The sequence below is a fragment of the Herpailurus yagouaroundi genome, unplaced genomic scaffold (genome assembly GCF_014898765.1).
Source record: "Herpailurus yagouaroundi ecotype Mexico unplaced genomic scaffold, PumYag 163, whole genome shotgun sequence".
Classification (NCBI taxonomy): domain Eukaryota; kingdom Metazoa; phylum Chordata; class Mammalia; order Carnivora; family Felidae; genus Herpailurus; species Herpailurus yagouaroundi.
Genome location: NW_024412404.1, coordinates 342,288 through 358,579, shown reverse-complemented (window position 1 = coordinate 358,579; position 16,292 = coordinate 342,288). Strand labels below are relative to the sequence as shown.

General features: G+C 38.2%; 1 protein-coding gene across 2 annotated transcripts; it reads right to left on the bottom strand.

The window, feature by feature from the left end:
• Nucleotides 1-820: 820 nt before the first annotated feature.
• Nucleotides 821-14,365, bottom strand: TFAM (transcription factor A, mitochondrial). 2 transcript variants are annotated; one of them, XM_040485069.1, is made up of 7 exons: nucleotides 13,905-14,360; nucleotides 13,224-13,342; nucleotides 11,668-11,738; nucleotides 10,838-10,987; nucleotides 7,697-7,792; nucleotides 1,716-1,772; nucleotides 821-1,250 (listed from the first exon to the last, which is right to left on the bottom strand). In XM_040485069.1, the coding sequence occupies exons 1-7, from the start codon at nucleotides 14,003-14,005 to the stop codon at nucleotides 1,104-1,106; spliced, it is 741 nt and encodes a 246-aa protein (XP_040341003.1). In that variant the 5' UTR covers nucleotides 14,006-14,360; the 3' UTR covers nucleotides 821-1,103. The 2 variants fall into 2 exon arrangements, with proteins under 2 accessions (XP_040341003.1, XP_040341004.1); XM_040485070.1 differs by lacking the exon at nucleotides 10,838-10,987 and having other exon boundaries at nucleotides 13,905-14,365.
• Between the last annotated feature and the right edge of the window lie 1,927 nt (nucleotides 14,366-16,292).

The window sequence follows — 16,292 nt, the reverse complement described above, 5'->3', positions numbered from 1 at the left end:
ACTGGAGACTTTTGTTTTTTAGATCTCTCATTTTAAAACTTATACTAGACAAGTTGTCTACTTCCTGGATAAATACACTCATGTGAGACAGAGAAAATAATTCAGAATACATATCCCTACTTAAAAAAGAAGACAGGAAAAATTTTTGCAAAATGAATCTTTCACCCTAAAACATATAATTAGGAAACATTTAAAATTTTTATTCTATGCAATATAAAACAATATGCATAGATTTGGTATACAATTTCTTGGTTTTTACTTTAGGAAACAAGGCAATAAGGAAAACGTTTATAAATCTCTCCATCCCTTTTATAAAAAGTTGCACTGAAACCAGCAATTCCTTGCAAGTACAACTATCAATTCTGAATATATGAATTATACCTAGGAATTGGCATTTACATAGATGAGTACTGGGTGCTCTTTTATTTTGAGAGAGAGAGAAAGAGAGAGGGTACGAGCGGGGAGGATCAGAGAGAGAGAACAGGTGAGGGAAGGGCGGGGGCGGGGGCGGGGGGGGGGGGGAGGGAGGGCGAGAATCCCAAACAGGCTCCACACCATCAGAGCAAAGCCGGATGCAGGGCTCAAACTCATGAACTGTGAGACCATGACCCAAGCCGAAACCAAGATCAGATGTAAAACCGACTGAGCCGCCCAGGCACCCCTCTTTTAAACATGTACAACTGTATCATAAAACACCATGACTTCTACAATTTGGGGCACTTTTGAATATGAAACTCCTGCCTCCATATATATATAAGGAAACAAGAATACTCTTTCCAGTCATCAAGTAAGAAAAACTTCACAGTCTGATTTACCTTTATCAAAGGTAAAATGATTTACTGCATTTCATGGATTATTGTGATTCTCAGTAGTTCCTTAACACAAAGTAAATTTCACATGAACTTTTTATCTGTTTGGGTTTTCCAAAGCAAGATACTAATACAAAATGTATTGAACTGGCAGAAGTCCATGGGCTAAAGAAAAAGGAATTAAATATAAAATGTTCACCAACTTTATCCTTTCTAATTTTCAACAGCATCAGATATGGAGACCTAATTGGTTTCTTGTGTCTATCCATTATGAACATAACTCAATCTTCTATTTTAATACTCTTCAATGCCATTTTTTGCTTGGTGCTTTACTGTGCGACGCAGAAGATCATTTCGTCCAACTTCAAGCATCTGTTCTTCCCAAGATTTCATTTCATTATAATAACGAATTTTATCATCATTAGCAAGTTGAATATACACCTGAGAAAAAGTGTAACTGTTAAAATAATTTCTTTTAGAAGAATCTTTACAATTAATTTCTGGAATGCTTCCATATACTCTAGAAATCACCTATTATTCTACATGTATAATGGGGACTAAGGAAGGAATTTTTTTTTGATATAAAAGATGAGAAAAAGGCTGAGATAAAGATAATTAAGTTGTTACAATATCGGGGTTTGGGATGTGGGAAAGGAGCTGAGGCAAGGTGAGATTGTCACTGGATAGAGTGAACACTTTAAGTTATGAGTGACACTGTTTTTTATTTGTAGTTAAAAACTACCAAAAGAAAAAAGCTGAACTGGTCCTAAAGATATAAAAATAATTTTAAAATACTTTGTGATACTAGTGATATAAAGTTGTTTTCACATGAATAAAGCCTTGCCCTAATATATTCTCTCACAGATATTCCAACTAGACACTTGAGACTAAAACCATACTACTTACTTGCTTTTGAGAACTGGAGAGATTCTTCCAGTTTTCATTTATAGTCTTCAGCTTTACCTGTAAAACATATATGTTTAAGTACCAGATACAGAGACTTCAGTGGTTAAAGATCTTTTTTAATTTTTGATTCCAATAATAAAATCTGATATCGAGAATCACAGGCAAAGTCTTATCAATTCCTTACCTCCCTTTTTAAAAAAATTTTTTTAATGTTTCTTTATTTTTGAGAGAGAGAGACAGATGACAAGTGGGGGAGGGCAGAGAGATGGAGACACAGAATCTAAAGCAGGCTCCAGGCTCCAAACTGTCAGCACAGAGCCTGAAGCAGGGCTCAAACCCACGAGCCATGAGCTCATGACCTGAGCCAGAGTCAGATGCTTAACTGACTGAGCCACCCAGGGGCTCCTTACCTTTCTTTCTAAAAAAAAAAAACAAAAAAAATTTTTTAATGTTTATCTTTATTTTTGAGACAGAGAGAGACAGAGCATGAGCGTGGGAAAGGCAGAGAGAGAGGGAGACACAGAATCTGAAGCAGGCTCCAGGCTCTGAGCTGTAAGCACAGAGCCCAACGCGGGGCCCAAACTCGTCAACTGCGAGATCATGACCTGAGCTGAAGTCAGATGCTCAACCGACTGAGCCACCCAGGAGCCCCGTCTTTCTAAATAAGAACTATTAAACTTAAAACATACAAAAAGTGAATAGGATGTAGATATTATCCTTTTTTATTGATATATAATCGACATATGACATTATTAATTTCAGGTGTAAACTTGATTCATCATTTGTATATCCTGTGAAATGATCACCACCCTAAGTCTAGTTAACTAATCTGTCACAATACATAGTTACAAAATATTTTTTTGTGACAAGAAGTTTTAAGATTTACTCCAGGCAACTTTCAAAAGTGTAATATGTCATTTAAAAAAAAATTTTTTTATGTTTATTCATTTTTGAAAGAGAGAGACACAGCACAAGCAGGGGTGGGGCCGAGAGAGAGGGAGACACAGAATCTGAAGCAGACTTCAGGCTCTGAGCTGTCAGCACACGTGGGGCTTGAACTCACAAACCACAAGATCATGACCTGAGCCAAAGTCGGATGCTCAACCAACTGAGCCACCCAGGTGCCCCTCAAAAGTGCAATATATTATTTTTAACTATAGTCACCATGTCGTTGTTTTTTAGAGGGAGAGAGGAGAGAGAGAGCATGTGCACACACGTGAGTGGGGGAGGAAGAGACGAGAATCTTAAGCAGGCTCCACGCTCAGCACGGAGCTCACCTCACGACCCTGAGCCAAAATCAAGAGTAGTATGCTCAACCGATGAAGCCACCCAGGCACCCCTACAGTCACCATGCTGTACAATGTATCTTCAGGACTTACTTATTTAAAATTAGAAACTAGTACAGTTTGACCATTCTCACCCATTCTGCATCCCAACCCCAACCTCTAGCAACCACCAATCCATTCTATTTATGAACTTGGTTGTTTTGTTGTTGTTTTCAAGATTCCACATATAAGAGAGATCATACAGTTATTTGTCTATTTCTGACTTATTTCATTTAGCATAATGCTCTCAAGGACCATCCATGTTGCTGCAAATAGCAAAATTTTCATTCTTTTTGAGGGCTGAATAATGCATGCACACCAGTTTCTTTATCCATCATCCATCAATGGACAGTTGGATAGCTTCCACATCTTGATTATTGTAAATAATGCCCAATGAACATGGGAGTGCAGATATCTTTTCAAGTTAGTGTTTTTGTTTCCTTTGGATAAACATCCAGAAGTAGAACTGCAGGATCATATGGCAATTCTATTAAATTTTTGAGGAAACTCCATACCATTTTCTACAGTGAGCTGCAATCTACATTCCCATCAACATATGCACAGCAATTCCCTTTTCTCAGCATCTTTGCCACCACCTGTTATTTTCTTATCTTTTTGATAACAGCCATTCTAACAGATATGAGGTGATATCTCATTTGGTTTGCATTTGCCTGATTACTGATGCTGAAAACCTTTTTATGTACATGTTAGTCATCTGTATTGTCTTCTTTGGAAAAATGTGTATTCAGATTCTCTCCCATTTTTTAAGTCAGCTTGTTTTTTTGCTACTGAGTTGTACAACTTCTTTATATATTTTAGATATTAACCCCTTTTCATATATATGATTTTCAAATCTTTCCCCTCATTCAGTAGGTTGCTTTTTCACTTTGTTAATGGTTTCCTTTGCTGTGCAGATGTATCTTTTTTGATTCAACAATACTTATATTCAACTATATTCCTATGATAGACTAACTTCAAAGACTTAAATGTTTTATTTCTTCCCTGTATCTTAATGTTTTATTCTAAAATTTGTACCTAAGTATTCAGGCATACTCATAGGAACAATACAATACTGGTCCTTAATTCTACTTAGCTGAACTTAAATTATATGACCTGGAAAAAGTCATCATTACCTCTCTTAGGCTTGGTTCTTCATTTATAAAATTAAAGGATGCAGGAAACCCAGGGATGGAGGAGAGTTAGAGAGGAGAGTCAGCACACCTCACACAGTATGTGCTGTTGCTCCCAGAAAGCAGAGACTGAGGCAATAAATGGGTGGGTGGAGAATGAGGGGCAGAGGGGTCGGAGAAGGCAAGTGTGAAGAAGGGAGGGAAATGGTCTGAAAAGAATCTATTTAAATCTAAGAGGAAGTCATCAGTGATTTTAAACAGAAGCAGAGTGAGAATAATGAACTTTACTGTTCTGACCAGAACTCTGTATTTTATCCTACCAACAAAAATAGAGATATAGACAGTATCTGAGACTACATAACCATCATGTTTTGGAACACTTTAATACTTACCTTTATAAACACATCTAATATATTCAGGGACATTTACTCACTAAATAATTGCTCTCTTAGCTCTGGAAGGAATTGCTTCAATCTTTCATAGCTAAGCTTTTTCCTTATATTTAATCCATAAACTTTTGTATTCACTGAGTTCAACAATAATTTATAAAGTTGCATGCATAAAAAAATCTGATCTTTCACCTTAATAAAGTAATTCATTAAAGAAAATTAAAGAGATGGAAAGATGTTTAGTTCTGCTCCTTCCTAAAACTCATTAAATAAGCCCTTCCACCATGCGAGGACACCGTGAGATGGTACCAGCTATGAACCAAGAGGGACCTCACTAGCAGACAACCATGACAGTGCCTCGATCTTGGACTTCCCAGCCTCCAGAACTGTGAACAATAAATTTCTATTGTTTATTTTTTTTAAGTAAATGAATAAACAACATTTTTTAAGGCATAAACCCACATGGACAAAGACAACAGGAGAGGAAACTACCAACACAAAATTTTAGCAGCTAAAAAGTAGGTGGATGGGGCGCCTGGGTGGCGCAGTCGGTTAAGCGTCCGACTTCAGCCAGGTCACGATCTTGCGGTTCGTGAGTTCGAGCCCCGCGTCCGGCTCTGGGCTGATGGCTCAGAGCCTGGAGCCTGTTTCCGATTCTGTGTCTCCCTCTCTCTCTGCCCCTCCCCCATTCATGCTCTGTCTCTCTCTGTCCCAAAAATAAATAAACGTTGAAAAAAAAAAAATTTAAAAAGTAGGTGGAGAAATGGTAACTGACTTACCTAACCAAGAAGGCAGATTCCCAACCTGGTACTGGGGAAAGCCATAAAGCAAACCAATTTACAATGCAGAATTCCCAAGCAGCTCAGGAATTGGCAGCACCAGATAGGTAGAAAACGGTGGTGAAAGGTGTGCTTAAAACAGTAAGACTGACTGAAATTCTCTTGAAAAAGAGATTAAATCCCCACCATGGGCAGATTCTAGGACTTATCCCCTCAAAAGGGTAAAATAGAGCTACTCTGTGGATATCAGGTACAGTTGGGGCCAGTGGTACCACACTGGAAACAAGGAGATTAAGTAAAAATGTACGTATACAGTATCCCAGAAAGAAAAGCAAAAAAGGTTAAGAGAAAAACAATACAGAAAAGAAAATGAGAGGACCAGCTCAGAAGACACAAAAACAAGTATGAGGTCTTAAAGAGAACACAGCGGGGAAGGTGGGGGGGGGGCCCCCCCCCAGAGAAGAAAAAAGAAACCAGATCACATTCAAAGGACCAATAATCAAAATGGCTTTATACTTCTCAAAAGCTATTAACAAGAGAAAGAAGCAATATTTTTAAAATTCTGAAAGAACATGATCTCTAGATTCTATGCCTAGAATTCTATGCCCAAACTATCAAGCAAATATAAGGTTAGAGATTATTTTCAGACAAGCAAAAATTCAAAAAACTGATCTTCCACGTACTCTCACTGGGGAGATGCTGCTATAGTAAAATCAGTAAACCAAGAAAGACAACAGCAGAAGCAAAAACACCACAAAGATGAACGTCAACTGTGCACTAGCAATAAAAGGCTACAACCAAAGTGGAACAAAACAGAGGTTCCAGATTGAAACTGACAGAATAGCTAATGCATCTAAATGCACTGAAAGCTGGTCAATATTTAAGGGTTTGGGGCTAAATTACTGATAATACATAAAAAACTAAGGAAACAAAAACATAAGACATACTGAACTTCAGTGAAAGTTTTGCAATTAAAAAAAAAATAGTCATAGCAAATGGCATAGCAAATGGCATAGCAAATATCATACTCGATACTTCTCTAACCAAAATTGTATGTATACTGGGAGGCAGGAAAATGGAAACATGAACAGTGGGATGAGAAAGTAATAAATGCTCATCTTAAATAGTGGGAGATAATGCCTAAATATAGGTAATGCTGAAAATTGAAAAAAAATCAAGAAGTAACAATATAAGGCTGTTATTTACAGATATGAAGATAAACAGCACAAGAATGAGCTAACAATAAAAGGTATTCACTTATATGACAGGGCTGTGAAAACTGGTTATCTTTTATAACAAGTCTTATTTTGATTCTTTTAACTATAAGGATATATACCCAATATTTTTTAAATGAATAAAAATGATAGTTGCATTAATTTTAATATCCTGAGATAGGGTCCCTCAGCCATTAAGCTTTCTAGGTGATTCCAAGGTGCAGTCGAGTTGAGAACCACTGATTTAGGAGCATTCTCTAACATATAACCTTTTTACACTGATAAGAAAACTAAATCCAAAGTCATTTAGTGACTGAGCAAATTCCAACTAAAAAAATAAACAAGCATATATTTTTAGTAATTTAAGGCCATAGAAACAATTTTAAAATCCCAAGGAGTAAATAAATCAAAGTATACAGCCAGGGAAGACCATATCACATATACATATTATTTAATCAAGTGTCAAACAGGACTTATGAAATGAACTCCCGATCCTAATAACCCAAAATGTAGCACAGTGGCAAAAACCTTCATCTCAGATTGACAAAAGTTAGAGATCTGAATGTATGCTCTTCTTACCCTATCATATTATAAAAGGAAAAATACAATTGCCAATTTGGAGCTTCTAACAAGGAAATAAGGAAAGAATAAGCCACAGCAGGAATGACACACTTCTTTTCTTCTTTGACATATTCATATGGTGATACTCATGGGCGTAATACATTCTCATGGGCATAACCAAAATTTTATTAAAGGATATAATATGAAGCAAGGTTATACTCAAATCCCAGGACAAAGTATTATAATCCCATTCTCATTCTTTCCCAGTGATGGTAAAACAGTCCCAGGACTGACTGATAAGAAGTCTCCAGAACTTTAACACCCCTATAAATTTGAAAATGTTATTATTTTAAATTTAAAAAAGCTGACAATATATATATTGCCCGCTAAGTACTCAAATTGTATGTGGCAAGAAAATGTGTTTTCCTTTAAAAGATACAAGAGGGCATTATTTGGATAAAGTACTTATTTATAATAATTTACTACTTTTCTTCACATCCTAACATATGACACCCCTACAATTTTCTGTCTAAATATTTTAAAAATCAAAAAAATTTAAAAAACAAATCTAATTCTGTTTTACCTGTGATGTACCATCCTTATGTTCCTGGAACCTTTCAGCTATATAAATGTTGTAAGCTGAGCGAGGTCTTTTCGGTTTTCCAAGCATTGTTAACTCCTGAGTAACAAAAATGGAAGAGTTAGATATAGTTTTAACTTCTGTAAGACTTTACCTACAGAAACTTTATTCATTACTATGCATTACAGGAAGTTCCTATAAGTGAATGTTATGATTCTTTGTATATACAAAATGACTACTCACTCGGGATCAGAATTATTTTTGTGATAGCACTAAGTTTTGAAAATTGTAAAAGGTTTTAGGAGTTATTTTCCATATAAAAACTTTTCCCTTACATATTATTTTCATGGTCTCCATGAAGTGAATAACTGAGCACTTAGGTACAAAATCTTTTTTAAAGGTTAAAACAATTTCAGTTTCATCCTTCCAGAACACTACCATCTCCAGCCACTATATGCCTCTACCACAACTCATAAACACTAGAGTATCTGTTTAATAATCTCTCATTTCATTTCCTTCCTTGGTATCTCTCAACTTTTAAACTTCAACAGATGTGTTAAATTCAATTCTTTTCACTAGGTACCAAAGGACAGAGGAGGCAAGAAATAGCAAACACAGGGGCGCCTGGGTGGCGCAGTCGGTTAAGCGTCTGACTTCAGCCAGGTCACGATCTCGCGGTCCGTTAGTTCGAGCCCCGCGTCAGGCTCTGGGCTGATGGCTCAGAGCCTGGAGCCTGTTTCCGATTCTGTGTCTCCCCGATTCTGTGTCTCCCTCTCTCTCTGCCCCTCCCCCTTTCATGCTCTGTCTCTCTCTGTCCCAAAAAAAATAAATAAACGTTGAAAAAAAAAAAAAGAAATAGCAAATACATGTATCCCTTACTGCTTAAATTAGTTTAGTTTATTTTTTTTTTTTATTTTTTTTTCAACATTTATTTATCTACAATGATAGTGTGGGATTATCTCTCTCTCTGCCTCTCCCCTGCTGGCTCTCTTGGCCTCTCAAAATAAATAAACTTAAATTAAAAAAAAAAAAAAAAAAAGACAGTCCTCACAGTATTGTGATATACTTCTAGGAGCTAAACCAGATTTCCACAATTAATACCAGAAAAAATACTTCCCCTGCTTCTGTAAGAAAGGAAGAGAGGAAAAGAAACTATTTTGAAATGCCTGAGCACTCAACTCAACTATTAACAAGGCCTGCCTTCAGGGGAAACTAGTTAACCAGAGCCTAACTTACCTGCATGAAGGGAAAACACCCAACTCCTGCACACTCTAGTCATCCTGACTCACACCTAATGGGGAGGGGGAGTGTGGAAGAGTGAACTGAGAAACTCTTGTGAAGTTCACAGACCAGTTGCATAGGCTCACTAAAAGATCGGGACCTAATTGTAGGACTACAGAATGCTTTTCTTTACCCCCACACCTCACCACCACATTGCTAAGGCCTATTTACAGCAGTTCCTTTTACTCAGTACATTATGTCCATCAATCAAGAACAAACTTCCAAGGCAGACTAAAAGGCAAAAAACATAATATGAAGAGACAAAGCAAGCATCAGAACCAGATATGGGAGGGATGTTGAAATTATCAGACCGGGAATTTAAAACAACTAGATTAGTATGCTAAAGGCTCCAGATTGCATGTAAGAACAGATTAGCAATGTAAAGCTCGGAGATGGAAATCCCAAGAAGTAACCAAAAAAAACCAAAAAACAAAAAAAGTTAGAGATCAAAAATGCTGTAACAGAGGTGCCTGGGTGGCTCAGTCAGTTAAGTATCTGACTCTTAATCTCAGCTCAGGAGACTGGGCTCCAAGCTGGATATGGCACCTATTAAAAAAAAAAAAAGAGAGAGAGAGAGAGGAGAGAAAGGAGAGAAAGGAGAGAGAGGAGAGGGACAAGAATGTTGTAATGAAACGAAGAATGTCTTTAATGGGTTTATTAGTAGACTGGACATGGCTGAAGAAAGAATCACTGGGCTAAAGGATGTAATAATAGAATCCTCAAAAATCCAAAACAAAGAGAACAAAGACTGAAAATAAACCAAAAACTGAAGACTATCCAAGGACTATAGGACAACTTAGAACAGGTGTAACAAACATAAAATGGGAATACTAGGAGGAGAAAGAGAAAAAGAAATATATGAAAGGGAAATCCCGTATTACTGCCCAATCCTCATTTCTGGTCTCTCCACTCTTACATTGGATGGGTGCATTAAAAAGGAAGGGAGAATAAAGGAGGGAGAATAAACTTCAGTACCCAGCCCTCCAAATACTTACCCCTATGCAGACACTGTATTTCTATTGTCTTTTCTAGCTCCTTTTTACTAATTGGATCAGAAGACTAGATTGCTATTTAGATTACTGACTTAAAATAGGTGAGTCCTGAACTCTGGTGCTAGGAGAGCTCAACAAGAGTCAGGGAGACATATGTTGTCATCTCACATTAAAGTCTCAAATTTACTTTTTCAAAGAAATAGTTTTAACTCTGATGACCATTTTCTACAGTATATGTACTGGACCAGCAAGCTGACCATCTCATACCTAATACTGTTCCTACAGAAAAATGTAGTCTTTCAAGCAATAGTATTTATGTGGATTAATAACCTTAAACTGGGACCAGACTACAAATCTGAACCATGTGGGGTGTTTAATGAGGAAAAGTAGTTCATCCTATAGGACTTCTTATTTGACTAGATACAATAAAGGCATTTTTTTCCTGATGTGTTAATGAAATCAGTCTATTTAGCAACATCCATAATGAAACTCATCCATAATCAAACTCACCATTACCTATAAAACAATTCAAATCAGCAGGTTATCCTAGACAAGACACAGACACAAAGATTCTTGCTATTCCTGATTTGGCTGTTTCATAACTCTGTTCCTTCAGCTTTCATTCTAGTCCTAACTACATATCTTAAATTTGGATACATTCAAAAGTAGTAACAAGGGGTTCCAAGACAGACTCAATGCCAAGTGGTCCTAGTGGCAGAAAAGAGTTATCCCATTTTTTCCTAACTGGGGTACTCCTGATGACATTCTACCATTTAGCCACATATATCAAAATAAGAAAAACTCCCAATATTCATTGTTCTATAAATTTCAGTTCTTTGCCAAAGGAAAAAAATATTTCACTGATACTCACTCTCTTTTTTATTAATGCTTTCTTTTTTAAACGTTTTTGCTGGATTTCTTTTTCCAAAGATACAATCTGACTTGGAGTTAACTGTTCTTGAATTCTGTTTATCTCTTCTTTGTATGCCTGCCAGTCTGCCCTGTAAGCATCTTCATATATCTATAAATAAAAAACCCAAACATGAAGTCAATAAATTACTGCTGATAAATCAAACACAGCACACCCGCCAGGGAAAGACAATTGCATGACATCAGATAAAGACAGACTAGGGGCACCTGGGTGGCTCAGTCAGTTGAGCGTCCGACTTCAGCTCAGGTCATGATCTCACAACTTGTGAGTTCGAGCCCCACATTGGGCTCTGTGCTGACAGCTCGGAGCCTGGAGCCTGCTTCTGATTCTGTGTCTCCCTCTCTCTCTGCCCCTCCCCCACTCATGCTCTGTCTCTGTCTCAGAAATAAATAAACATTTAAAAAATTTTAAAAAAAATAAACATTAAAAATAAATAAAAATTAAAAAAAAATAAAAAGACAGACTGAACCACCAAGTGAAACATGTGCTCTGGAATCACATGTATATGGACTAAAAACATGTTTTTTTCATAAAAATGTTAACAAAGGTGAGAGTCTAACAACTAGTCTTCAGTTTCAGATATTGCCAACCCTTTGTTGCCACTGCCATACATCCATTTTCTAATCATTATGAATCAGAAAGTATGAAGTTCCTTTATAGGTAACAGATATTAAAAAAAATTTTTTAATCATCTAGTCCCTTAAAGGACATGACTATTATTCTTAACTGCAGAATAACTGGTCAGCAACACTGAAAACCAATATGCTTACTTTTTTCTCTGAATCAGGAAGTTCCCTCCATAGCTGGGCAATTTTTCTAATTAGTTCTGAATTTTTCGCATCTATAGATTGAAATAAAATGAAAAAGTCACAATTTTATGTCTCAGGATTAATTTCTAAAGACTTCTAGGAAATCTAGCTTTAGCTCTAAGTTTTATTACAGATACCTCTATACCACATATAATTTAATACAATGATTTAGGTTTTCTTTAATTTCATACTTGATCCAGAATTGTTAAAGTCTGTTACCTAATAATTAAGAAATATGTCACATACCCCCCCCCAAAATTATTAGTTTAAGCAGTTGGGTAATCACTGTCTTCAAGCTTTTTACTTCATATTTCAAACAAAAAATTTTTTCCCATCTTTCAGGAATTATTAAGTTCATAAAACCTGACTCAACAATAAAATATAATCTTGATTCATGTAACACTGCCTTGTATTTCAGTTACAGAAACACTACTTGCAACAAGCTATTCTAAAATCAATTCATTATTCCCCATTTCCTTCCTCATCTTAACTGATCATTATTCCCCATTCCCTTCCTCATCTTAACTGATCAAGTCATTATTCCCCATTTCCTTCCTCGTCTTAACTGGAGTGGCATTTTAACAAACCACTTAGTTTGAACTACAACATTTTAAAACATGTGAGTACTTCTTAAACATGTCTCTTAAACCAATTCTTTATAATGTAGGAATTTTCATTACAGTTCATTTGGTTTTCACAAGTAGAGCCCTTTCTATGAAAGGACTCTAGAAATCATAAAGTTGACTACTCTTAATTTAGTTATTATCTTTACACTACTATAATCACAAATGAAGGCCCACAGCCTTTCTAGGGAGTCAACAAAAATCCTACCTGGAAATCTTTTTTTTTTTTCAGGAAGTCAACTGATTTCCAGTGAAAAACCTCTTGGAATTAGCAATTTGTATAGAGCTTTACAGTTTACAGAACACATCCACATAAGTTATTATTTCATTGCAACTTCATTAACAATTCCCTGAAGCAGGAGCTAAAGCAAGTAATAAAATGATTCATCAATGGTGCTCCAGGCCAAGGGCAACTAGACCCCCAAAATTCAGCTTTTTCATCTTCTTCCCTGGGTGCTTCCACTCCACATGCTGCTATTTTTAAAATACTTTTCATTAAATGAGTAAGTCAGGAGGATAAAGTCAATGGTATTGTAATAGTCTTGTATGGTGATTGATGGCAGCTACACTTGTGGTCAGCATAGCATAATGTATACAGTTGTCCAGTCACCACTATGTTGTACACCTGAAACTAGTGTAACACTGTGCTTCAACTATACCTCAATAAAATATACATAGTAATAGGAAACAAATAAAAATACCTTTCATTAGCTCAATTATTTATAAGGAATTTGTACTTGGTAAAAAATGTCATACTTTACAGACCACTAAACGTTAATGGTTATGTTTCCGCAGTCACTGGATGCTTTCAAAGTGCAAATCAAGCTTGAAGTAAAACTGTTTAGTGGCTTCTTTATTACATCAGAAAACAGTAAATGCTCCAAAACTCCTTACCTGGGTTCTGAGCTTTAAATATGGGTAGCTGTTCTTTAGAAAATCGAACGTATGAAGTCAGAGGCTTCTTTGGATAACTATTCACGGTGGATGAAAAACATCTCGGTACATATGCAAAACTACGTATAAAGAAAATAACCAATATCAAGTATTTAAGTGCCAATATTCACTTTTAGATGAACACAGATTCCCCCCAAAAAGACGCCATCAGGATGCTATATATGGCACGGTGTTAGTGACTTTTAAAACCCTGTCCTAACCAGAGAAAAGACCTGCAAAACTGAACTCTCAAAGCTCCATCTATGCCTGTTAAGAAGGGCAGAGTGGAGGAAAGCATCAGCACTGCAGCTCCTGGACCCTGCCTCCTCAACGCCTACACTGATGGAGAGAGACTCTTTGGCGCGCGACTTCGCAGAGAACTCTGAACGAGGACTACAAGGTTGGACAGCGCGGAGCGGCGGGAAGGAAGAGGAAAGGTGGAGGGTGGCCGGAAAGTAAGACTGCTGGATAAGGCCTGGTCGCAAAACCACCAGCCCCTTCGCAAAGTCGAGGCATGATTCAAAGCGCCACGGTGGCCCGGACCACCTAGGAGACACAAAAAAGGGTCCGAAAACGTCTACACTCCAACCCAGACCGTCCTGAGCCGTGCCGCCTCCTGAAGTGCAGGCGAGAGGTCCTTACCTGAAGGGAGAGCGCAGTCGACTTCCACAGCCCGCGCAGAGGTCCGCTCCGGACTTTCCCAGTGCACTCAGCACGCTCCACACGCCCCGGAAAAGCGCCATTGCACCAACTTACGAGGCAGCGACCAGGCGCCACCCTCCTACACCCCCGCGGCACAACAGAACTCCAACAATGACGAACAGAACCCGCTGGTGACCCTCTGTAGTTTACTCTCATGCCCGCCACTCGCAAGGCACTATGGGAAATCGGCTAACATCCGGTCAGTAGCCGGGGAACTAGGCAGGGCAGAATTGACGCAGGCGCTGTAGTAGCTTCCCGGTGGGTGGAGCTGCAAAGCAGGAGGGCTCGGGGGCGAAGAAGGAAACCGCAGCCCGGCTTGCCTGCGGAGGGCCCTGGCCTAGAGGAGGCGCAGCTGAGCCCACCTCTGCCCCCAGCCCTCTCCTCCGCATTCGGTTCCTCCTCCCGGCCTGGAGGCTGATGGAGGCACTGTGGCCACCTCACCGCGACAGTGCGGGGCTGGCTGGCGTCCGCCTGTGACGACCGAAAGGGCCAGTACGTAACAGTTTTACCGCGAGGACGCGGGATAGCTGTGCGGCCTGCGCTGCTCCGAGGTCAAGCTGGCGGGTGCTGCGCGACCAGCAGAGCCGCTGAGTTCAGGCCCCAACTGACGCTCAGTATCCAAAACACTGATGGGGCGGGGGAAGTGGGGCACGTTTCAAACCTAAAAATGCAGATTTCCTGGACTTGATGCAGTGCCTGATTCAGTATATCTGTGAGGCCCGTGACTCTGTTTTCAACAGGTTCCTCATTGTTTAACAATTTCTGATGCCAGTGGTCATAGGACCACATTTAAAGCAATACTGAACTAGACCCTCGTCCCCTCCACTGCAACTATCCCAGACCCAGTCTTCAACCCTGACATCCAACCCTGCTTAATTAGTAGGGAGGAAACTTTGGCTGATTAGTCGTGCAAAGATTCTATTCCCATTATTAACGTTAAAGTCTTGATCCGGAAATGTAGCATTCCCTAAGACTCACTTTTCCTCATTGCAGATGAGGATGTTAGACTAGATTAGTTCTTTCGAAGTCCTGAGAAAGTGTGACAAATATGCCTTGAGATATTGATCGATATGCTGTATAACCATTTTCTGTGTCGGCAATGACATGAAAAAGATATATAAGGATCAGCTTTTATATTCCAATTATTTCCTTCTGAAACAGCCTCTATTGGGTAGCTATATTTGTTGGAAAATTCTTACCACTGTAATATTAAGCTGAGAGTCAACTGCTTTCTGTACTTGGAAACATTGGCCCTTGATGCAACAAAGGAAAAGCCCACGTTTAAGTGGTATGTAAACAACTATCACTACTCCCTTTTCTTAGTCTCTCAGGGTTGAAAGGAACTTTCCATGTCATCTGTTCAAACTTCTCGTCTTGACATGGAAAAACAGCTTTTTTTTTTCTGATTACATAACTACGTACAAGGCCCCAAACTTAGGTAAAAGACACAACATTCCCCCACTCCCAATAAAGCCTGACAGAAGGAAATAAACAATTATAATGCACTGCCAAGGCAGAGGTAAGTATAGAATATGCTTCCTTATACCATTTTAGCTGGGTTCTGAAATAATTTGTTTTCTCTATATTTCTAGAATATTTTTGTTCTTTCAGTTATTTGCTAAAAAAACTATTGCAGGTTCAGCTTATCACATTGGGGTCACCAATTGCAGCTTTAGCCTATCATCAATTGTGGGTTCAGCAGAAAAGATTACTCAAGACTCCAAGTCAAGAGAGATGAGAGGGAGGCTAGGGAAATCTCCCCGACATGATCTCCAGCTCCTGTATATATTAAGCATACATTATAGGGAGAACATTGCACAATATGTCTTTGGCTATGTGCCAGTAAGATCTATAGAAAGTGTGCACAAAAAACAAGGCATTCCCAAGACCACCAAAGAGCAGATGCAGAAAGCAGGGTGGAGAACAAGATAAGATATTCCATAGATAACATGGTCTAAGGAATTCATGAGCACAGGAAAGACCCAACCCCTAAATATGCACTAACTAGATACTGGTCAGCTGTTTTCAGCAGGGCCAGAAAGCAGTGTAATGCATTCCCTATAATCTCCTTAACCAAGACATAGCTATTTGATTTCCCACAAAACTTCTTTTGGATATTTAAAAAATTTTTTGGTTTTTTAGAGTGTCATTTTGATCTTACTGTAAAGGTCTTATAAATCTGTTCTATAATATTTGTTTTCAGCAAATACCAATATTCCTTAACAGTCATTTACATTGCAGCAAAATTTTATTCCAAATGCAACATTTACAAAGAAAATATAATTCTACCTGCTTACTCAAACTATCTTTGAGTTTCACTTATGAAAC

What these genes read in the sequence shown, in the direction of transcription:
- TFAM (XM_040485069.1), bottom strand. Translation starts at nt 14,005, where the DNA reads ATGGCGCTTTTCCGGGGCGTGTGGAGCGTGCTGAGTGCACTGGGAAAG. An exon ending in ATTTAAAGCTCAGAACCCAG is followed by an intron (nt 11,739 to 13,223) that starts GTAAGGAGTTTT and finishes TTCAATCTATAG; the next exon opens with ATGCGAAAAATTCAGAACTA. An exon ending in TCTCCAGTTCTCAAAAGCAA is followed by an intron (nt 1,251 to 1,715) that starts GTAAGTAGTATG and finishes ACTTTTTCTCAG; the next exon opens with GTGTATATTCAACTTGCTAA.